We start from the raw sequence: 22,862 nt of genomic DNA, 5'->3' as shown, positions 1-22,862 counted from the left end.
ACACAAGACTTGGAGAGGTCAAGAGGGATGAGACAACCCAGATAAAGAAAGACGATTGCTCGACTCTGTCGATCCATCTCTTCTTTCGAAACAGGAGACAGATATTACCTACCCGGGCCTTATGTACTCGCCCATCCCTCTCAGAACGAGGGAGCTCGTGGACGGTCTGCAGCCATTTTGGGGCCATCACCGGTGTAAGCGACCAGTTCAACATCCGCCACTACCCTTCCAGGCACAGACAGGCACTTGCAGCTTACAGGAGGAGGAACGGAACATGAGCAGCCATCTTACGAGATAGACTTCCCTTGGCTGGGCCAATGGCGAGGCTTTGCGATCCCCCAGGTCGGTCACATTCCTCGGCGGCAGCCCATAAGCCCGGCAGCAATGTGGGTCCTTCCCGAAGGCTGAAGATCCCTCACGAGAACTGCTGGTGAGCTGAGATTCGTCAGACTTTTCGGGACTTTGTCACGATGGGTTTCTGCTAGCATATGGGGTCGAGATGTGAGGGGTTCATGCACAAGATGCATTCTGCCAGAAGCGCTAGAAGGATGTGATGGACACATCATCGTGGGGGAACTGGGCCGCGTTAACCACATTCGAGTGGCCTCCGAAGAGTAGTGTCTCCGAAGAGACGGCGAGGATACCGGAGCCGGAGAGGATGGGTAGGTAGGCTCGCAGGCTCGACTCCTCCTCCTCCTCCTCCTCACCCAAGTTGGGCGCGAAAGCTGGAGACGAGAGATGAGATCGTCGCAACCGGCTGGTGGGCAACATTGGATGGTGGTGGGGCAGATCATCCGCGCTGCGGCTACGAAGAACACTTGAGAGCATGAAGGGTGTCTCGAGGAAACCGGCGGAGCTGAAACCCGCCCACTCGAAGGCGTCTTGGGGCGTATGTGGTGGCCGTTTGCAGGTACGGTTCTGACCACCACAGTTTTCGATTCGGTACTTTTCGGTCAGCAGCCTGTCAGCGTTGGCGGCTCAGACGTTTATGTAACGGTGGCACACGGGAGGGACCATGGAATGGTGGCTAGCTGTGCTATGAATATGGCAGGAGGGCAGTGGGATGGGCGAATGTGAAGTCATTCAGCATATCCGGGGACAGGGGTGGTGGTGGGTGGGCAAGGGCACGCGCTTCCATTCATGCACATGGTATTCTGTAGTCTTGTTAGGTGCTGTCCCATTTTCTCAGACACGCCTCTCTTCTCAGCGCCTCCATCCATCTCCCTCTCGCCTTGCTCGCCCAAAAGGCACACACACTCTCTCCTGCGCCCCGTCAGGTCGAGGATGATCCCGACGATCCTGTCGACGGCGTGGTTGAATTACGCCGCGACGAATTTACATCGGAGAAATTCTGGGTGCTTGCTCTCCACGTGAACGAACCTTGTCAACTCTGCTTTAACATCGAACATGTCAAGTACCTTGCCCTGCTTGTCGTAATCTTAGCGAGCTCGAGTGGGGGCCGCTTTCCTGTTAAAAGCAACCTAAGATCTTGGGCGAGGAGATCGCCTAAGCCGAATCCAGACTCTTCCCCCGGACGACAATCCATGGATGGAACTGTAACTACTGAGTGCCCATCACAACAACGACAACGGGCCCTTCGGCAGCCTGTGCCTCCTCGCTTGCCTATCAAAGTTGGGCACGCCCGCCGCTGGTTGCATCTCCCGATGGCTTGCATGGCACTACCGCCCAATGGGCAGCTTTCCACCTCCCTGAACGGGAACCGGCGCGTGCCATCGGGCTTGACAAGTCTGGGGGACAGCTTCACCGCCAGTCATTGGTCCGGCACCCCTGGCTGTGCTTCGCCCGTTGTCAACAGCGCCTGGCTGCCGTCACTCACTTGAGGTCGTCACTTCGCGCGGGTGCATCGCATTAGCCATTGGCCAGCGGGGATTCGATAGTTCGTCCCTCTCCGGAGAAAGCCTCGGCCAGTGGTGAGGCCTCGCCGGCAGTTGGTCTGTCTTGTGATAGTTTCTTTTTCCACTTGGTTGAAAAAGGGCTATGCTACTTGTACTGTGTTCGAGGATATTGCAAGCGCTCTATCCTATTCGCTCTCTCCCCGAAAAGAGGCTGCTTATAGCGCGGGTTCTCATCAAGCTGAAAGGATCCTTGTGGCGGCTCAGCTGTCTCAGCCCTATGTCATCTGGCCCATGTTGGCTTGCTTTCTCTCTGCCTGTTTCTCCTGTCAAAAAGCAAAACACCCGAGAGCATCTACGCGATGTCAACAGGGCCTCGCCGCTGCTCTCGATGAACCACACCGACTGACGGCAGAGCTGCCCTCGCTAACACTTGCCCAGACCCAAAAAGTTGGCACAATGTCACCTCCGCACCCCGCACTGTCATTTTCCCTGTCCACCACATGACGCGACCCTCGTCACGGTCACGGAGTCCTGCCGAAACTAGGCGTATATGTGTTTCTCCTCCGGAATATCTGAGAGGAGATCCCCATTATCCCATTATCCCATTGTCAGATGCGATCGGGGTTGACAGCACATGGCGGACCAGCCTCGGCTGTCGCCCCTCCTGACCCCCAATTTTTGACATGTCGATCTTTGCCCGTCCCCATCTCGGCTCCAGGAACAGACCGCACACGACCGCTTGGTCTTGGGATGCGTTCATTTCGTCCCTTCTTGTGGGTATCAATGCGTCCGGTACCACAGTCGTCGGTGTCGGCGGGCCGATAGGGGGTCGCCCGCCGTATCGCGCTTCTTGATGCCTCTCTTCCTCTGGGCATCTCTGGGCATGAGGATACGGAGTATATCTTCAGTCGGGAAGCCATCGCGAAGTCCCTGGGTGGTAGTTTGCTCTTTAGTCAAGCCCAATTGACACGTTCTTGTGCTCTCCGCGTGCCCGCCCCTGTGCAATTTTGCCGGAACGATGATGTCATTTAGCTCCGTCTCTCTGGCGGCGCTCCTGTTCGCCTGCGGACTGGGACCCGTGGAAGTGTCTGGCGCAAGCCTCCGCGCGCGAGATGCGGTCCCTGCAGGCTTCGTTGCTGCTCCCTACTACCCTACTCCGCACGGAGGGTGGGATGCCAGCTGGGCGGCTAGCTACCAGAAGGCGAAGAAGCTGGTCGAGCAGATGACTCTGGCCGAGAAGGTCAACATCACGTCTGGAACTGGCCTATGGATGGGTAAGTCGATGTAGCAAACAAATCAAGTCCCAGTCTTCCTCCCGCTAGAATCGTAACTGACTTATCATCTAGGGTAAGAAAAACCCTCTCTCGTGTCTACTACAAACCATGCGAAAACTGACTGGATCCCCCCGACAGCCCATGCGTAGGAAACACGGGCAGCGCGCCGCGCCTGGGCTTCCCACAGCTGTGTCTCCAGGACTCGGCGCTCGGCGTCCGGTCCACGGACCATGTCACCGCCTTCCCGGCCGGCATCACCACCGGTGCCACGTGGGACAAGGACCTCATGTACGCCAGGGCTGTCGCGATCGGCCAGGAGTTCAGGGGCAAGGGCGCCAACATCTACCTGGGCCCGACCGTCGGGCCCCTGGGGCGCAAGCCGCGCGGCGGCCGCAACTGGGAGGGCTTCGGCGCGGACCCCGTCCTCCAGGCCGTGGGGGGCGCGCTGACCATCAAGGGCGTCCAGGAGCAGGGCGTCATCGCCACGCTGAAGCACCTCGTCGGCAACGAGCAGGAGATGTTCCGCATGTACAACGTCATCCAGCCCGGGACCAGCGCAAATATCGGTACGAGAGACCCTCTTCTGATTGCTGTTTAGAGCTTTGCTGACCGTTCTTCCCCAAGATGATCGGACATTGCATGAACTCTATCTCTGGCCCTTCGCTGAAGGTGTCCGCGCCGGTGTCGGTTCGATTATGTGTTCCTACAACGCTGTAGGCAAAACAAGTGCCTCCATCTGCTTGATACGAAAGCTAACAGTTCCTCTCAGGTCAACGGGTCAGCAGCATGCCAGAACAGCTACCTCCAGAATGGCGTCCTGAAGGACGAGCTCGGCTTCCAGGGCTTCGTTATGAGTGATTGGTAAGTCACCACTGGAGTCCCAGAATGTTTGAACCATCCAAATTAACCACTCTGCAGGCTGGCTCAGATTTCAGGTGTCCCTGCCGCCCTGGCCGGCCTTGACATGAGCATGCCCGGAGACACCATGATCCCCCTTTTCGGGACCAGCTACTGGATGTACGAGCTCACTCGGTCGGTGCTCAACGGGTCCGTGCCGGTAGACCGCCTCGACGACATGACCACCCGCATCGTGGCCGCCTGGTATCAGCTGGGCCAGGACAAGGACTTTGGCCCGCCCAACTTCTCGGCCAACACCGACAAGGAGTCTGGGCCTCTGTACCCCGCCGCGCTCTTCTCTCCGTCCGGCGTGGTGAACCACTTCGTCGACGTCCGCGGCAACCACGCCGAGGTCGCACGGCAGGTCGCCCAGGACGCCATCACCCTCCTCAAGAACGACGGCGACATCCTGCCCTTCTCAAAGTCGCAGACGCTCAGCGTCTTTGGGACCGACGCCGCCGTCAACCCGGACGGGCCCAACGCCTGCGGCGACCGGGCGTGCAACAAGGGAACCCTGGGCATGGGCTGGGGCTCGGGGACGGCCAACTACGCCACCTTTGACGACCCCATCGGCGCCCTCCGCAGGCGCACCAACGTGACCTTCTACAACACCGACTCCTTCCCCAACGTCCCCGAGCCCGGCGCGGACGACGTGGCCGTGGTCTTCCTCTCGTCCGACTCGGGCGAGAACCAGTACACGGTCGAGGGCAACAACGGCGACAGGAACTCGGCCGGCCTCAAGGCGTGGCACAACGGCGACGAGCTCGTCAAGCGGGCGGCGGCGAGGTACAAGAACGTCGTCGTCGTCGTGCACACCGTCGGGCCCCTCGTGCTGGAGCCGTGGGTCGGCCTCCCTTCCGTCAAGGCCGTGCTGTTCGCGCACCTGCCCGGCCAGGAGGCCGGCGAGTCCCTGGCCAGCGTGCTGTTCGGCGACGTCTCGCCCAGCGGCCACCTGCCCTACAGCATCCCCGTCAAGGAGGATGACTACCCGGACAGCCTCGGCATCCGGGGCTTCGCCTTCGGCCAGCCGCAGGACACCTTCTCCGAGGGCCTGTACATCGACTACCGCTGGCTCAACAGGCAGGGCACCAAGCCGCGCTACGCCTTCGGCCACGGCCTGAGCTACACGGCCTTCAACCTGTCCCGCCCCGCCATCAGGCAGGTCAGCAAGCTCGCCGGCGCCGCGCCCCCGCCCGCCTCGGGCGCAGACAAGTCCACGGCGCCGGTCTACGACGCGGCCATCCCGCCCGCCGCCGAGGCCTACGAGCCCGGCGCCCCCTTCGACAAGATCTGGCGGTACCTGTACTCGTGGCTGCCCAAGAACCAGGCCGACGACGCCGCCCGCGACGCCGCCAGCGGCAAGAAGTACCCCTACCCGGCCGGCTACAGCGGCGCGCAGCGGACCGAGGTCCCCGCCGCCGGCGGCGCCCAGGGCGGCAACCCCGCCCTGTGGGACGTGGCGTACGAGGTCACGGCGACGGTGACCAACGCCGGGGACAAGCACGCCGGGAAGGCGGTGGTCCAGGCGTACGTGCAGTTCCCCGAGGGGACGGGGTACGACACGCCCGTCGTGCAGCTGCGCGACTTTGCCAAGACGGCGGCGCTCAAGGCCGGAGGGGGCAGTGCGGAGGTCAAGCTGCAGCTGACGAGGAAGGATCTCAGCGTGTGGGACGTCGTGTCGCAGAACTGGGTCGTGCCTGATTTGCAGGGGAGGTACAAGATCTGGATCGGCGAGAGCAGCGATGCCTTGTTCACGGCTTGCTATACCGACACGCTGAAGTGTGAGAGTGGGCTGGCGAGTCCCGTCTAGTGACTGGGCGCAGTGACGCCATGTGCTTCGTTGACGAATGTGACAGCAGATGTTCTCCAGTGTGCGTGTGGTGGGGATGATTGGGGAATAATTTTGATATAGTACATAGTTCATCTTGTCTAATGTGTATACACGGCCATTTTTGAGGCCATCTCACACTCTCCTTCCAGGCCAATGAAGCCAACAATACATGGCAGGTTCTTGTACACTCTTGCATCCTTCTCATCACCCGTGAAGCAATTTCAATCGCTTGCCCCCCAGCTCAGATTCACCACGTGGCTTTACATGAAAATGGTCGCCATCGGCCACACTACCCCCATAGGCATAGGCACCCACAACCTACGCCTGCCGTCCTTCGACTGTCTCGTTCAAGTGCACAGCTTCTTGCGCCCCTTGGCAATCCTCCTCTTGAGCAGCTTCTGCCCGGTCTTGGTCCGTATCCGGCTCAGGAACCCGTGCCTCCGCTTCTGGATCAGCCGGCTGTTCCTCTGCAGCGTGTTGCGCGGGCCGCACCGGATCTGCATGCCTCCTCCCAGCGCGGGGTGCGCCGTGATGGCGCTCTTGGGCACGACGTCCGCCGCCGCCGCCGCCACGCCTGCCGCCTCGGCCGAGGCGGGCGTGAAGGCCGCGTGCAGCGCGGGCTGGAGGGCCGACGGGCGGAAGACGCAGCTGGGCTTGGTGGCCGAGAACGCAGGGATGGACGGGCGGAGGGTCGGGAGAGAAGAGAAGGATCTGATTTCGATCAGGTGGCGTGAGCGGTCGGGTCTGAGCAGACACGGGGATTGATTCGAAGTGCGAGGGTGGGGGGCTCACCTTGAGCTGCCTATCCAGCAAGCGGCTGAAGAGGCCGTTGAGACCTGCTGCATCGGCCGCGCGGCGGTGCACAGCAGCCGCTGTGCAGTCATGATCTGTTGCCGCATCCTGAAGGGGGCGTCCTCCTGCTCACGCGACTGGGTCTCCTGCCTGCCAATTGCCGATGCTCAATATCCTTTTTTTAGGCCGAAATAGAAGGCTCGCGAGTGGGAGAGTGTTGGCACCCGTTGAGCGAGACCGATTGCGCCGCAAGTCGATTGAAGGATTGAATTCCTACTCGTGATGAAGCTATGAAATGGTTTCGCGATGGGCAGCTTTGGGGTTGGAAATTTTGGCTCGGCTCTGCCAGGTGGCCGACACTTGCCGACGCTACTTCAATATGCTGCCGAGGACCTTATCACCACCATACAATCACTGAGCTATGAACAGGGACAGTTTTATCACCAAACATAAAGAGTATGAAAAGGCATTCAAAATTGGAGAAAAATTCGCAGATTCTAATAGCCGTACTGGCCATGATCCTTGAGCATACAGCATCTCTTTTATTTCGCTCTACCGGGCTCAAAACCCTTGATCTTAAGCTACCTTAACCGGCCTACACTACCTAGTAGGCAAGCCAAATGACGACACACTCTCCGACTCTACTTTTCAGAGTCACCTCAGCATGAAATGCCGCTAGGCAACAAGATCTAGTGTACAACATCCTCCTACGTTTACAGCTCATCACGGCCAGTGGCCTTGGCCACACCTTCCTTGTCCTTCTTCTCGTCAGCGGCAACCTTCTCGGTTGACTGCCAGTTGAGGGCCTTGAGCCTCTCCGACAAGATAGGGTGGGAGAAGTGGTAGTTGGCAAACATCCAGTCAGCCTCCATGGTGCTCAGGTTCTGGATCTGCAGCTTGATAAGCGAGCGGGCCAGCTCTGCGTTGTAGCCAAGGCCGCGCGCGAAGGCGTCGGCCTGGAACTCGTAGCGGCGGCTGAGAATGTTCATGAGCAGCTTGATGATCATGTCCATGGGAGCCAGGGCGTCAGAGAAGAGGATGAACCCGACAATGATCGGGTGCTCCGTGAGGAAGCCAAAGTCGGCATAAAGGCTGTGGTTGTTGATAAAGACGGAGAACAGCGCGAAGATGTAGAAGAAGTGCAGCTGAGAGATGCCAAACAGGCGGGTGGTGTGGCCGAGGCTCCAGTGACCCAGCTCGTGCGCAAGGACAGCAACAACTTCCTCCGTCTCGCTCTTCTCAATGAGGGTATCGTAGATCACAATGTGCTTCTTCCAGGGGAGACCAAAGAAGTAAGCGTTGCTGTGAGCGCTGCGCTTGGATCCGTCGATGGCATAGAGCTCGTGGAGCGGGAACTTGAGCTTCTTGGCCAGAGCCTCGACGCCATCCTTGAGCTCGCCAGGCTGGAGGGGCGAGAGCTTGTTGAACAGGGGCAGAATCGCAATCGGGTAGACAGTAATCATGAAGACCTGGAGGCCGGCACCGAATAGCCACAAGTAGTAGAAGAACTGGTTGCCAGTCTTCTGGACAATCGAGAGGAAACCGGCCAGGATCGGGGGAGCAAGGACAAAGGCGAGCAGGTTCGACTTGATCATATCCGTGATGAATAGCTTGGGCGTCTGCTTATTGAAACCAAACTTCTCCTCAAGGAAGAAGGTGTGGTAGATGGAGCCGGGCAGCGACAGGATCTGGTGGATGACGATGAAGGACAGGACAAAGACGATGGACTGGGATATCTCTCCCGTGAAACGCGCCGGCGCGAAGCGGAGGAGAAGGCTGCCAGCCCACGACCACAGCTTGGGCAAGACATCGAAGTGGATGAAGGCAAGGTTCTGGACCTGACCCCAGAGACCGTTGATCAGCTCGAACTTGGCCTTGGCGCGTCCGTAGGCCTGGCTCTTGTCGAAGACATCCTGCGTCACTTCCTTCTCGAGAACGGCTGGCGGCTTGGCCTTCTGCAGGACACGGTACTGTCTTATAGAGAGGAAACCTTCGAAGAGGTATTGCGCGACCGAGAAACCGATAATGAGCTTCTTCCAAGGGAAGAGCGGACGGTCGAGGAACCTCGCCAGGCGCTGTCCGAGTGAGTTCTGTTAGTACTGGCTGGGAGCAAGCATTCGTAGAGTCGGCGCGTAATTGCAAACACAACGTACCTGAAGGATATCCATGGTGTCGTGAACGCAAGAAAGTGGCCGTTCGACGACTGATTGTTGGTTGAGGGAGGGAGAGATGGGAGGATATCAAGTCCGGGGTAGCCTGGGTACCTGTCCAAGAGCACAGCTGGTACACTTTCGGGCCAACTGTCCTTGCCTTTGTCGTAAGCGGCTTGTGCCTGTGGTGGCTTAGGCTTATTACTGGGTCTGTGTGGCTGACTTTAGCGGAACAAGCATCAATTTAACCGTCAGCAAGAGCTTTGGATTCTGCAATCATCCGCTTTCGTCACCACAAAGAAAGTAGAAAGAGTTGCTCCAGAAAACATGAGGCTCTGGGCGAAGATCTCATTCATAGCTACCTAGGTACCTAGGTATGATAAAGCACCAAGCCGGCAGTCTCAACTTCCCAGGGTTACACCCTCAATTTCCTTGGCAGGTACTCTTTCAATCTTCTTTCCAACAGATTTATCTATCTAAACACTACAGGCAAAATCAGCTTCTTACCGGGCTCTGCCTAACCTTTTGACTCTGAGTACCTCTGTAAGTAGTAACTCAGCATTGAGCCAGTACAGGGCCTCCGTCATTCAGATCCACCGCCTGTATCCAAACCCCGATCAAGACCGTTTGATCCGCATGTTGACCTGGACACGCTCCAATAACTGTTCTCGCGTGTCCGAAGCTTGTGGATGCAAGTTTCTCTTATTGGGCGACCGTCAGAGCTCTGAAGAACCGGGGCAGCGCCACAGCACAGCAGAACACACTTACCGCTGCCAGCCACCTCCTCAGCTCTTCTCGGGTCCACGTCTCTGGGTTCCCCTTGGGATCTGTATCCGTCGGGAACATATCCCCTCCCCAGATTGCCCATATCGCAACACCCGTAACTAATCCAGTAAATGCTGCCGGGCAATTGTTAGTCAAAACGGGTCAACTTCGACTCTCTTTTTGGAGACCCTACCCAGAAGCGCATTCTACTTGTTCTCGTTAGCCACCATTCATAAGTACAGTATCATAATGTAAGTAGCTGTGCTTGCCTTGGACTTCATCGCATTATCAAGTGACGTAGGCATCTTCCGATGGAGTCCAGCCTCAGGAGGCTGGATATCTGGCGTTACGGAAGGAAGAAGTAGTGATAACGAGAGAAACAACTTTCAAGTCGGCATACAGAGGTCCTGGGGTTCTCCCTAGGCCTTTATGATAAAAGTTGTACCCTTGCAAAAGAGGTCAAAAGGCAATCTGGCAACTGTGACACTCGTCTCAATCATGAGGACGATGTGCCTATCAACGAATGAGACGACGCCACACTTGGCCAGAAGAGGTAATAGCACGCGTCAGCCACACCCCTCGAAGAAAGTACCTAGGCAAGTGCGACCCCACGAGTTGGCCCGTGCACCATGCCAAGATTTTGGCTCAGTTTATCGCCGAATTGAGTTCTGCCCACAAAATTAATTCTCGAAATTCGAATTGACGACGAACAAGACCCTCACGGCCGAACCAAAAGATCTTTCAGTAGCCACCCAGCCAAAAACAACCGTCAAAATGCCTCGTGAAGTCGGCGACATCAAGAAGGTAAGGCTCCTGCCAGTCGGGGTGCTCTGGGAAATCTTGTGGGGGTCCGTGATTGCTGACTTGGCCGTTACCGCAGTTCATCGAGATCTGCCGGAGGAAGGACGCTTCCTGTGAGTGTTTGGGTCGGGAGGGAAAAGGTTGCGAACCACGACCGGAAATTCTAACAATCTGTGTCCGATAATCGCAGCTGCCCGGATCAAGAAGAACAAGAAGTCCCAGCAGATCAAGTTCAAGGTCCGATGCCAGACTCACCTCTACACCCTGGTCCTGAAGGACTCTGAGAAGGCCGAGAAGCTCAAGCAGTCTCTCCCCCCGAGTACGACCACCTGAGAACCCGAGAGCGCGCCACACTCGACGACATTGAACTAACGCTTGTGTGTCTCTAGACCTGACCATCACCGACGTCAGCAAGAAGGAGAAGAAGAAGTCCTCATAAATGCGACGGGGCTGAATGGGGCTTGGAAGGGGAAAAGGTTGGACTTTTTGGCTGCATGAGACATCGCGCATTCGCCCGACAGATAGGGCCGCATTCATGATGAGGCGTCTAGGTATACCTTGGAATTGAGAAAGCCCTCAGGTCAAAAAGGGTCGTGATCACCAAAAGAAAACGAAGCTTGCCTATTTGACGATGAAGGCCGCTATCGTGCCCAGATACTCAATTGCGCTGCAGAAAAGTGCCGGCTATGCTCTCCTATATGATGCGCTGGTAGTGCTTGGTGTCAGACTCCTCGATAAGCGCCTGGATCTCGCAATATTTGGCAGAGTCCTTTGACTCAGCGAACTCGGCCTGCCGATCAATGGACTCAAACCCCGAAATCAGCACAAACTCCTCCCCCTCCTCGGCTTCCTTGTCTACCCTCCATCCCGAGCGTGCTTGGTGAGGACGGACCAAGTCCCGGTTGACATGTTCGACCTCTGCAAACTTCTTCGCGAAGATCTCTCGCTCCTCCTTGGCTACGAAGAACCTGCCGAGGCTGAGGACAGGGCTCTCCAGTAGAGGGACAGATCCAGGCTCCTGTGGGCCCGAGAAGATCTCCTTGTCCAGGTGGAAAAGGACAAGCACTTGGTCGCCTTCCAATACGATGTGTTTGGTCAAGTCCCCCATGAGCTTCTGGTTGACCTCGCTCTGGATCCATCTCGTATGCGCCTCCACGCTCTCCCACGTAGCTGTAAGCAGCATGACAGAGGGGTCTTCACGCTGTTGAAAGACCCAGGTGGCAAGCGCCTCGGTGTCCAAGGGTGAATCGGGGACGTTGTCCTGACGCCATTGTACCTGTTTTGGCAAGGCTTTCTCTAGGAGTGTCCGGATTTCGGGTGTAACCTTTCCCCCAAGACAATGCAAGATTCCAATTTCGGTGACTGGCATCGTGATCTTATAAAACACGAAGAAGGCTCTGTTATCCTCAAGTAAGTTTGTTAAGCTGCCCGAGTGTGTATGGCCTCCTAAACTGACGACGGGCCTGTCAAGGGTTCAAGTGTTGCAATGCGACCGAGCTTAAAGATCAATTTAGGTATTAGCCTACCTATGTAATTTGACAGGCAGCTAAGAGCTTGCGAATTCCTGGAGAGGGCGAAACCAAAATGATCTACAAGCAGGCCCAAAGAGCAAAATTGTGTACAAATTGGGCCAGTCACAGCTTACGTAGGAACTTTCTCTGCCTAACAAGGAACTATCGGTGACACTGGTCTCTGGCAACATCTCCTTGTTTACAGGGCGTAATTTGGGCCATGGATTCATTTTATTTGCGCCTCCATACCCTCTATCTAATTAAGTAACAGAGGATACTACCTCGAAAGCAGGTCATTGAGATGACCTTCGCTTATCATAATCAACAACTGCTTGTAAGAGTGCCTGAGTGCCGAGAGCGCTAAAAGATACCGTGTAAGTCAGAGTTGACAAGAAGTGAGCATGTGTGGGGATGAACTCACCAGTCCTCCGGGCTGCAATACTCCTCCGGGTGGTGACTTACGCCATCCTTGCACGGAACAAATATCATGGTTGTCGGACAGCACTTGCTCGTGTTGACACTGTCGTGGCCAGCTCCGCTCGTCATATGGATCCAGCCGTCCTCTCCCACCAGGTCAGTGGCTACGCGTTCCACCGTCTCAATACAGCCTTTGTCGAACTGGGTAGACGGTGAATCCGTGTCTATCACCCAACTCATCCGCACCCTTTCCTCACCTGCGATAGCTTCAAAGGCAGCCAGGCATTCATCCTGCACCTGCTGCACGACGGCATTGTCTGGGTGCCTGATATCCAGAGTGAAGGTCGTCTCCGACGCCACCGTGTTGGTCGAGGCGCTCTGCGGGATCTTGAGAATGCCGGTCGATGCCAGCGCCCCTGCCTTTTTCGCAATGGCGTTGGAGACGGAGATCATGCGGGAGGCCGCGAGCAGCGGGTCCTGTCGCATGTCCAGGGGAGTGGTCCCGGTGTGGGCATCGCGGCCCAGGAGGGTGAAGGTGAGCCAACGGTAGCCCTGGGCGCCACGGACGACGCCGATGCGCTTTCCCTCCTGCTGGAGGATGGGGCCCTGCTCGATGTGCAGCTCGAAGTGAGCTCCGAGGGGGTAGCCCTGAAGCGAGCAGGGCACAGCGCCTAGCATGCCGTGCCTCTCGAGCTCCGATCTTAGTGTTATGGACGGGTCGAAGATATCCCTCAGGTCCCAGGCTGCTTCGCGGGAGATGATTCCTGCCCAAGCACCCGACGAGACCATTGATTTGGGGAAGCGCGCGCCCTCCTCGCTTGACAGACCGTCAGTGCCCGTGGCGGGTGTCCTAGTTCTCAAGGGCACACTTACTTCGTCCAGTTCACGACGCCCACATCGAAGTGCGTCTTGTATCCGGCATCCTTGAGCGTCCTCATGGCTTCCACGCCTGCCATGATACCCAGGATCCCGTCGTACCTCCCGCCTCGCGGCTGAGTGTCCAGGTGACTGCCCATAGCTGTCATCGGCGCTCGAGAGCCCGAGGATCCCGAGCGGCGAGCAAACATGTTGCCCATCTCATCTACGGTCACGCCACAGCCGAGAGACTCCATCTCGTCGGCGAACCAGCGGCGGACACGCGCGTCGTCGTCGGAGAGAGCCAGCCTGGCCATGCCAGTCTCCGTAGCACCACTGGTCATATGAGTGTTAGTGCTGTATCGACACGAGAGTGTTGCGGATGAGGAACGATACCTTCCATATCGGTGAGCTGCTCCCCACTGGCAAGTATCATGTAGAGTTTCTAGCAAGCGGGCGGCATTGATCTTCAACTCGGACCCATGGGAGCTAGAGCTGAATCGGGCGTATGAATGGTGTTGCAAGACTGGTATGCCTTTAACAGCTCTGTGTGTGACGTGCCTTGCCAACATTGTGAAGCATGGAGCAAGACAAGGCGGAGCCGTTATAGAGGAGTGATTTTTGAGCTGAGAGTAGACAAACGCATCAGGAAAGATGCGTTTCTTCTTCAAATGATGTGAAGAATCTCAGACCGTGGTGCGGTGGATCACAGCCAGAGTAACTACGGAACGACCTGTTTCCAGAAGGCGCCCAAAGAGTCAAAGGCTGCATGCACATTTTCACAAGAACGTTCACAAGCTCTCCCTGTATTTTACAGGCTCAGTATCATCGCACTGCAACAGATTGAATTGTCTTATTCTGGTGTTCGCTGGACGGTTTACTGAGGGGTTGTCATGCCCATCATCTGTGATCCCACACCCTGGAGAGTTCTCGCCTGTTCGGTCTATCATATTGCCAAGTGACATGCATATTCTTGTGCTGTGCTGTGCTGTACTTCTGAAGTGATGCGAGCGGCCGGCTTCGGATGCAGCGCGACAAGTTGGGCATCGGTGACTGCGGACCTCGCGGATGCATCGTCGAGCCTCATTGGAGGGGAGGGGGCTCCCTCAAATCATCACCCAATGTTGGCTGCCATAGCTGCAGACAGACGGCTCTTCTTTTACCTGGATGGATCTAGCGCAATGCGGCCTCCGAAGCTTGCTGCCCTTTGGTTGGGATTTGCGTATACATGCAATGTCTCCTGCAGGCACATCGTGGCCCTCTCCAATACAACTCACAGTTAATGCAACCATCAGGAAAGGTGAAGGTAGGTGTGTGTGTGCGTGGATGGTTTTTGGAAGGTGAAGATCGGTTCAGTCTCACTACACCAGGTGGCCAGCCTATCATGGCACTAAAACCCCACGTACCGTTGGGAGGGGCAGCCCTGAAGCTGCTCTCAACTGGAGAACCCAGCGGGCCAGAGGCTCTTCCAGAAGACTGCAGGGAGTGGGTAGGTTCGTGCGATCGCGGCGCAGCTCCAATCATATCGGCGCTGAAAAAGGTGACCACCCCTGTCGAGGAGCCATGCCAGCGCTGCAAGTCCCTCCTGGTCCCTGCGCTTACTGCACCTATCCAATTTCCAGGCTTGAAATCGCATTGGATGCCGAAATCTCTCGACTCCTCGTCACCACATCCCGTCCTAGTGAGCACCGGAAAGGAGGTAGGACGACATATTCGTTTGTCTCCCCTCGTGTCGTGTCCCGCATTCTCTTCTTTTCCCTCACTCCTGACTCTTGACCAATTGCTTTTTACTGCCGGAACCATCCTACATAACCGCTCCTGAATTGCCCAATAGTGTTGCGCATCACAAGCCTAGTTCACCTCGTTGGCTGGCTGATCTCAACCCCCCTTGCGCATCTCTCCTTGAAGCAATTACCGATTCGACCGGCGGCCTCTCGTTGCGTCGTACGCAACCATTGACCAGCCACCCGGCTGCGACCATCCGTCTGAGTCCTCGTTCCACCAGAGCGGAACCTGCCGTTGCGGACGCGGCCCCTCCCTTTTCCCGCCCAGTGCCAGGAACGAGGTGGCTCAACCACACCGCGGACCTTCTGTCGGCCGCGGAGCCCCCAGGAAACCTTAAAAAGCCTTAGGTCGCAGTCCTCTTAGCTGTCCGAGCATCATCCCTGGGCAATGACGAACCTCGTCAATGGCATCCATAAGGGTGTTGACAAACTCCACATCAACGGCAACGGCGTCGCGAAAGACGCCAGCCCACGCGTAAGGATGGATCGCAAGCAGTCGAGCCCCATGATGCCGGCCTTTATGGTCTCGGCGCCGGGCAAGGTCATTGTCTTTGGCGAACATGCCGTGGTGCACGGCAAGGTATGTCAGAGGCGCATGGAACCTCAGAGGAAGGGGTTGCGAGTTCGCTAGGCTGGCATGGCTAACACGAACAAGGCTGCGATAGCTGCTGCGGTCTCGATGCGCTCATACCTTCTCGTGACGACGCTATCAAAGTCAAAGAGAACAGTCTCACTCAGATTCCCGGACATCGACCTCTTCCACACGTGGAACATTGACGAGCTGCCCTGGGAGACCTTTTCCGACCCCGCGAAGAAGAAGTACTACTACGACCTCGTCACGGCGATCGACCCGGATCTCTTCGAGGCGCTGCAGCCGCATCTCGCCAATATATCCCCCGAGAAATCTGAACACGAACGAAAGATCCACCAGAACTCTGCGTCGTCCTTCCTGTACATGTTCATGTCCCTGGCGAATCAGAAGTTCCCGGGATGTGTTTACACGTTGCGCTCTACCATCCCCTTGGGCGCCGGGCTGGGAAGCAGTGCCTCTATTGCGGTCTGCCTGGCAGCTGCTCTCCTGCTGCAACTACGGACGCTGTCTGGGCCCCACCCCGACCAGCCCCCAGAGGAGGCCCGTCTACAGGTGGAGAGGATCAACAGATGGGCTTTCGTCGGAGAAATGTGCATTCACGGCAACCCTTCCGGCGTCGATAACGCCGTTGCCACCCAGGGCAAGGCAGTCGTGTTCCAGAGGACAGACTACACCAAGCCACCGGCGGTCAAGCCCCTCTGGGACTTCCCGGAACTCCCCCTCCTGATTGTCGATACGAAGCAACCCAAGTCCACCCACCACGAGGTCGCAAAGGTCGGCAGGCTGAAGGAAGCTCACCCGAAACTGGTGGGATCCATTCTGGACGCCATGGACAAGGTCACACAGACTGCAGCAGCAACGATATCGGACGACGACTTTGATAACGAAGATTACGAGTCCCTGAGGAAGGTCGGCGAGCTCATGACTATAAATCACGGCTTGCTGGTCTCTCTTGGCGTGTCACATCCTCGGCTGGAGCGCATCCGCGAGCTGGTCGATCACGAGGGTATCGGCTGGACTAAGCTTACGGGAGCCGGCGGTGGCGGCTGCTCCATTACCTTGATGAAGCCTGATGTACCGCGAAGCAAGCTGGACAAGCTGGAGAAGCAATTGGAAGAAGAGGGGTACGCCAAGTTCGAAACCACTCTGGGGAGCGATGGCGTCGGCGTTCTTTGGCCGGCAGTCCTCAGGAACGGTATGGACGACGATGAAGAAGGCGGTATGGAGATTGATGTGGAGAAGTTCCTGAAGGCCCCCGGCATCGAGGGCGTTGAGCAGCTGGTTGGCGTCCAAGGGGGGGATGGAGGCGAGCGCGAAGGTTGGAAGTTTTGGAAGGTTGAGAGCCAGTGAGCAGACTTCGGATATCGGCGGCTGGGCAGGAGGCCAACCCGGACAGGGGCCTTCAGCAAAACATGATGGGACGGATCACGGCTTTGGCAGGAGAACAAATGGTATCAATAACGAGGTGGGCGTAATCAGGGCTTCATCCCATTTGGCTGTACTATCATAGCTTACTATCGGCCGGAAGGGTTCGACCTAGAGCAAGCGGGGAGCTGTTTTACACGGACAGCTTTTTCCTGCAAACATCTAGACTATGTACCTTGCGGTAACATCCATAAGCTTATTTAATTGGTTAATAATGAGACAATCATGTCTCTGCAGAATCAGATTCATGCTAGGGCGCAAACAAGAGGAGCGCGGTGGTCATGTTTGCTCGTGGCGTTTTGTATCGTATTGTTGCCTTGGTATTGTTCCTCGAGTCCGATGAGACTAGACCGTTGTCAAAGCCGGGGACGGAATTATATGGGGTGGAATCCATTCCTCACCAGGCCGATAAAGAAGTTTGTAGGTATGTGGGGGAGCTGTGATGGCACTTTGAGGTCAACATTTAAAAACCCCACCATCATCCCATACGCCTGACCTCGGCGAAGCAGCCATGCCACCAAAAGGAAAGGTAGCTTCGAGGCCAAAGGAACCCGAAGGTGGGCGAGAGTCTTTTCTTGCTCTTCTGGAGCTCAGTCTTCCAATATTTCATTCACTATGCTGTCGAGGGCGTGTACATGAAAACTGACCTCTAGCCCTTCCAGCAAAAGAAGCTCCCGCACCGCCGCTACCCAGCACCGTCAACGAGCGCTCCCAGCAGCGCTTTAACCAGACGAACCCTTTCCACAAGACCCTCCAGGAGGTCGGACCCAGCGGCCTATCCCCGGCCGACCGCAACGCCTGGGCCAGCGCCCACCTCGTGCGCGCAGCCGCAGCAGCAGCAGCAGCCTCATCCTCGGCACGCAGCAGCAGCAAGCTCGGGAACAAGGCGCAGCGCGACCTCTGGCGGCATGTCAACGAGGCCAGCCTGCCGCTCCGGACACTGAAGAGGCGCACGCATCCCCAGCAGCAGCAGCAGCAGCAAGGCCTGCCTACTACCACCAGCACCGCCAGCGCCCCTACGCAGTGGGGCCGCGACCGACCGGGCCGCGACGTCGGCGAGTACACGCCCGAGCAGTTTGACCAGCGGGCCGCGCGGCGGGTGCACCTGACGGCGCTCGAGATCGCGCACAGGGCCTTCCTGGACAGGCGGGACCGCGCGCGCAGGGGCGCGATCGACCCGGACACGGGGAAGGCGACCGAGGTCGGCGAGGAGGACGTCGCGGAGGAGGCGCTGCGGCGGAGAGAGATGGCGGAACTGAGGGCGGACCTGTACGGGGAGAGGTCGGACCCGTACGCGCGGGACCCGGCGTGGGACGACGTGGTGCCCATACCGCAGGAGGACCCCGAGGGGGCGCTCGCTGCTATTGCCTACCCGGAGGATTATGCTGAAGGTAATGACTTGTTGGACTGCAAATTCAGGCGCAGGGAGTTTAGAGAAATTTGGCTGACTTGTGTGTTGTTGCGATATTATAGCCATTGGATACCTCAGGGCCGTCATGGTCAAGCAGGAGTGCTCGCCGCGCTGCCTCAAGCTCACCGAGCACATCATCTCGATGAACCCGGCGCACTACACCGTCTGGCTCTACCGCTTCTTCATCATCGCGGCGCTCGACCTGTCCATCCCGGACGAGATCAGGTGGCTCAACGGCGTCGCCCTCAACTACCTCAAGAACTACCAGATCTGGCACCACCGCCAGCAGCTCATGGACCAGTACTACCCGCAGATCCGCGACGACCCCGGCCGCGTCGCCGAGGTCGCCGCCTCGGAGACCGAGTTCCTGACCGCCATGCTGGCCGAGGACACCAAGAACTACCACGTCTGGTCGTACCGGCAGTACCTCGTGCGCAAGCTGGGCAACTGGTCCGCGGCCGAGCTCGCGGCCACCGAGAAGCTCGTCGACGACGACGTGCGCAACAACTCGGCCTGGTCGCACCGCTTCTTCCTCGTCTTCTCGGACCCGGCGCGCGCGACGCCCGGCTCGCACGCCACGGAGCGCGACGAGGCGGTGCCGCGGGAGGTCGTCGACCGCGAGGTCGCGTACGCGCAGGGCAAGATCCGGCTGGCGCCGCAGAACCAGAGCCCCTGGAACTACCTCAAGGGCGTGCTGGCCAAGGGCGGGCGGGCGGCGTCCTCGGTCCAAGGGTTCGTGGAGGAGTTTGTGGAAGAAATTGGTGAGGGGGAGGATAAGGAGATCGTCAGGAGCACGCATGCCCTGGACATGCTGGCGGAGATCTACGCCGAGAAGGGGGAGAGCGACAAGGCGGAGGTGTGTCTGCGGAGGCTGGCGGAGAAGTGGGATCGCATCCGCGCGGGGTATTGGGAGTATAGGAGGGCTGGGCTGTCGAGCAAGTAAATTGAGAAGGGGTAGGGTTGGGGGAGGTAAAGAGAGAGAATAATCAGCTGCGTGGCAAGGGTAGAATGTCAATAAGAGCACTGGGTCTTGTCATTGTGGGTGGTGATATTGTTTGCTGTTTTAATGTGACCCCGTCATATTCATGTTCCACCACTATTATCGTCGATGCCAGCCGTGCTGCTTTCTGACTGGAATCCATCTTGAATGTGGTAGTGTCTATTCGTTTCCTGCTCAATCCGGTATCCATGACTTGGATACAACTCGAATTTGATTCTTGGCGATATCCACGAGCGAACTTTTGTTACATGGTAGATATTCAATGACGCCCCGTGCTCTGTCTTCGCGGTAGTCAAGTATCTGCCGATTCCGAGCAGCATGCCACTGCTTTATCTTCACTCAGTACGCCGCCCCTGTAAAGACTCGCTCAAGGGCATGCTGCAGACTTTTGATGCAGCACTTCGTCCTTCCTTCCGCAGGATCTGGTATCATATCTCGCAAGGCAGGCCACTGGCCCAACCCTAGCTAACTCTTCTTCTTCTCTCTCTCCTTCTCTCTCATCCATCTTTCCTTCTCACAGGGCCCTGAAGTTTTGACTCATAATCAACCAGTGCTTCAGGCCCCGTGCCGCCTTGGGCCCGACGGCGTCCCAGTTGGGCACCAGCACAAACACCTCGTTGAAGGTGCTCCGGGGCGACTCCTTAGACGCGCCGTACTGCACCCACCCCGTGACCTGCACGGCGATCGACACGCGGCTCGCGGCGGCGGCGGCCTGCACCGCGGCGCCCCGGCCGCGCGGCGCGGGCCCCCCTCCGCCGCCGCCGCTGTTGTTCTCCGAGGAGGTCGCCGCGGTGGCGCCCGCCAGCAGGTGCGCCGGGCAGGCGACGCGGAAGTCCGGGTTGACGACCTGCGCGTCGAACCCTTCGACCTCGTAGCGGGCGCGCTCGCTGCGGCTCGCGGTTCCCTGGCCCTGGCCGGCGTGCTTGTTGAGCAGGGCCTCGAGCTCGGCGGGCCCGCCGGCGAGGTGCAGCCCGTTGGCCGAGATGTCCGACTTGACGCCGGCCGAGGCGTACTTTGTGTTGCTGTCGACGTAGAAGCTCGCGAGGGGCTTCTTGTCGTTGAGGGCGCTGTAGTACCAGTCTATAAAGGTTTGCGCCGCTATTGGTATGTGGATTTAGCAAGGGATGACTATGTGAGAGAGATGTACGAAATGTTGAACGGAAAGATAGATAGATAGATAGATACCTTCGCTGGTGATTTTCACCTGTGCTTCTTCTGAGACTGGGCCCGCCATCTTGGGAGTTGTGAGTTGTGACTGTGAGGTATGTGGTGCTGCCGAGGGAGGCTGTCGATGACAATCCTGCTTTCTTATTTTGATGATGACTGAGGTCCAGAGCGAGATGCCGGTCTTGACAGAGACAGAAGTAATGCTATTAATGAGTGCAAATGATGGTTCTCTGTCTCACAAAGGAAAGAAAACGAATGAGGGTGCGAGATTTTTGAGTTCAGGAGCTCCAAGATCAGATATATGTGAACGGTGGGAAAGTTATTTGAGGCAAGTTATGGTGAATAAGACGAGCTTGAGATTCTAGGGACTTGAACCGCACAGTGTAGGCGGCCCAGATGGATGCCTTGATCACCTAATACAGTCTGTAATCGCCACTAGGAGACCGCCATTTTAGCGTACGATTGAGCAACGGAGCCTCTTTGACAAGGGCCACACAGTTATCGATAACGCCAATCCGCACTCAGCTTTATCAACATAATTTGGACTGGCGATCACCAGATTTCCTGAGACCACCTGGAGTCTACATCGTCCGCGGCTGTCGCAAGCACAGCATACAGAGCCAATGGAGCTTCTGATAGCTTCTCGTAGGCTTTCGGGCCTACGGGGAACCGCCATTCGACGGTCGCGTTGGGTATGCCCGTCCTGCTATCACGGCAACAGCTTTTCGCGCAGATTCAAGAGCGACTCAAACCCGTCATCGAAGCCATACTATGTCACCACGCCAATCTTCTATGTCAATGCTGGTATGTTGGAAGAGGAAACGAATTTCACTTGCTCCCCTCTTGTTGCTGACAAGGTGAAGCGCCCCATATCGGACACATGTACTCCATGGTCCTGACCGACGTCCTGAAGCGCTGGCAGACCCTCAAGGGCAACAAGGCGCTCATGTGCACGGGGACCGACGAGCACGGCATGAAGGTCCAGCGCGCCGCGGCCCTCGAAGACATACCGCCCAAGCAGTTCTGCGACGCCAATGCCGCCACCTTCCGCGACCTGGCGCAGAGGTCCAACATCGACAACGACTTCTTCATACGCACGACGGACGCGGACCACGCCGATGCGGTGCGGCACTTTTGGTTCCTGCTGCGCGAGAGGGGCTACATCTACGAATCGAAGCACGAGGGGTGGTACTGTGTCAGCGACGAGACGTTCTACCCGGAGACGATGATCGAGAGGCGGGTCGCGCCCATGACGGGCAAGGTGCACATGGCGTCGGTCGAGTCCGGCAACGCGGTCGAGTGGACCGAGGAGAAGAACTACCACTTCAGGATGACGGCTCTGAAGGACCGGCTGCTCGAGTTCTACAGGGAAAATCCGGACTGGGTGGTGCCGGCGACGAGGATGAGCGAGGTGGTGCACTGGGTCTCCAACAACCTCGAGGACCTCTCCATATCGCGGCCGGTCAGTAGGCTGGACTGGGGAATCCGCGTGCCTGACGACCCGGAGCAGACCATCTACGTCTGGGTCGACGCTCTGATCAACTACCTGACCAAGGCCGGCTTTCCAGGGTGGACGCCAGGGCGAGAGCACGAGGGCGGCTGGCCGGCGGATGTGCATGTCATCGGCAAGGACATCCTGAGATTCCACTGTGTGTACTGGCCAGCGCTGCTCTTGGCCTTGGACCTGCCCCTACCCAAGCGTGTGCTCAGCCATGCTCACTGGACATTGGGGAGGAAAAAGATGTCCAAGTCGATTGGGAACGTCGTGAACCCCTTCTTCGCTATCGACAGGTGGGGTGTCGACCCCATGCGATACTTCCTGATACACGACGGAGGCATCGCGCAGGACTCTGACTACGAGAACACGTACATCGTGGAGCGATACAAGAAGGGTCTGCAGTGGGGCCTTGGGAATCTATTGGGGAGAATCACGAGGCCAAAGCTGTGGAATGTGAGGGAGGCAGTCGAGGCTGCAAGCAATGGCGCGCTCGTGCGAGTTTCGGACAGCAAAGGCCTTCTCGGCCCCCAGAACGAGGTGCTGGCGCAGGTGGCGGAGAAAGCGTCCGATCGCATGGATGGGCTGGATCCGGGCGCGGCGCTGCGGGCCATCATGGATGCCGTCTTTGAGACGAACAAGTTCATCCAGGCGGCGGCGCCCTGGGACCTGGCGAAACTGCCGGGCGACGAGAAGCGAGCAGAGATGCAGCTGGTGGTGTACACGGCGGCCGAGTCGCTGAGGATCGTCGGCATCCTCCTGCAGCCCTTCATGCCCGAGAAGGCGGCCGAGCTGCTCGATGTGCTCGGCGTCCCGGCCCAGAACCGGACGTTTGCTCA

The 22,862-nt window shown here is 57.7% G+C and overlaps 7 protein-coding genes across 7 annotated transcripts; 3 read left to right on the top strand and 4 right to left on the bottom strand.

Moving 5' to 3' along the window:
- Positions 1 to 540: 540 nt before the first annotated feature.
- On the bottom strand, positions 541 to 1,017 carry E0L32_010939 (uncharacterized protein; the record flags this gene model as incomplete). The annotated part of the gene is made up of 2 exons (XM_031133612.1): positions 541 to 961; positions 1,004 to 1,017. 2 exons carry the CDS (start codon positions 1,015 to 1,017, stop codon positions 541 to 543), a joined length of 435 nt encoding a protein of 144 aa, XP_030988849.1.
- A 1,857-nt stretch (positions 1,018 to 2,874) lies between these two features.
- E0L32_010938 (uncharacterized protein) lies at positions 2,875 to 5,837 on the top strand (the record flags this gene model as incomplete). The annotated part of the gene is made up of 5 exons (XM_031133611.1): positions 2,875 to 3,130; positions 3,280 to 3,696; positions 3,755 to 3,843; positions 3,900 to 3,991; positions 4,049 to 5,837. 5 exons carry the CDS (start codon positions 2,875 to 2,877, stop codon positions 5,835 to 5,837), a joined length of 2,643 nt encoding a protein of 880 aa, XP_030988848.1.
- Positions 5,838 to 6,176: 339 nt separating this feature from the next.
- Positions 6,177 to 8,818, bottom strand: E0L32_010937 (uncharacterized protein; the record flags this gene model as incomplete). Its single annotated transcript, XM_031133610.1, has 3 exons — positions 6,177 to 6,730; positions 7,399 to 8,740; positions 8,804 to 8,818. 3 exons carry the CDS (start codon positions 8,816 to 8,818, stop codon positions 6,177 to 6,179), a joined length of 1,911 nt encoding a protein of 636 aa, XP_030988847.1.
- Positions 8,819 to 10,339: 1,521 nt separating this feature from the next.
- On the top strand, positions 10,340 to 10,805 carry E0L32_010936 (uncharacterized protein; the record flags this gene model as incomplete). Its single annotated transcript, XM_031133609.1, has 4 exons — positions 10,340 to 10,369; positions 10,446 to 10,479; positions 10,557 to 10,685; positions 10,756 to 10,805. 4 exons carry the CDS (start codon positions 10,340 to 10,342, stop codon positions 10,803 to 10,805), a joined length of 243 nt encoding a protein of 80 aa, XP_030988846.1.
- Positions 10,806 to 11,060: 255 nt separating this feature from the next.
- On the bottom strand, positions 11,061 to 13,721 carry E0L32_010935 (uncharacterized protein; the record flags this gene model as incomplete). Its single annotated transcript, XM_031133608.1, has 5 exons — positions 11,061 to 11,763; positions 11,823 to 11,863; positions 12,340 to 13,111; positions 13,168 to 13,485; positions 13,546 to 13,721. The coding sequence occupies 5 exons, from the start codon at positions 13,719 to 13,721 to the stop codon at positions 11,061 to 11,063; spliced, it is 2,010 nt and encodes a 669-aa protein (XP_030988845.1).
- A 1,600-nt stretch (positions 13,722 to 15,321) lies between these two features.
- Positions 15,322 to 19,304, top strand: E0L32_010934 (uncharacterized protein; the record flags this gene model as incomplete). Its single annotated transcript, XM_031133607.1, has 4 exons — positions 15,322 to 15,513; positions 15,589 to 16,843; positions 17,604 to 18,341; positions 18,424 to 19,304. 4 exons carry the CDS (start codon positions 15,322 to 15,324, stop codon positions 19,302 to 19,304), a joined length of 3,066 nt encoding a protein of 1,021 aa, XP_030988844.1.
- Positions 19,305 to 19,875: 571 nt separating this feature from the next.
- E0L32_010933 (uncharacterized protein) lies at positions 19,876 to 20,595 on the bottom strand (the record flags this gene model as incomplete). Its single annotated transcript, XM_031133606.1, has 2 exons — positions 19,876 to 20,459; positions 20,547 to 20,595. The coding sequence occupies 2 exons, from the start codon at positions 20,593 to 20,595 to the stop codon at positions 19,876 to 19,878; spliced, it is 633 nt and encodes a 210-aa protein (XP_030988843.1).
- Between the last annotated feature and the right edge of the window lie 2,267 nt (positions 20,596 to 22,862).

Source organism: Thyridium curvatum (genome assembly GCF_004353045.1).
Source record: "Thyridium curvatum strain D216 chromosome Unknown NODE_94_length_151459_cov_88.394397, whole genome shotgun sequence".
Taxonomy (NCBI): Eukaryota; Fungi; Ascomycota; class Sordariomycetes; order Thyridiales; family Thyridiaceae; genus Thyridium; species Thyridium curvatum.
This window is presented reverse-complemented; position numbering and strand designations above follow the sequence as displayed.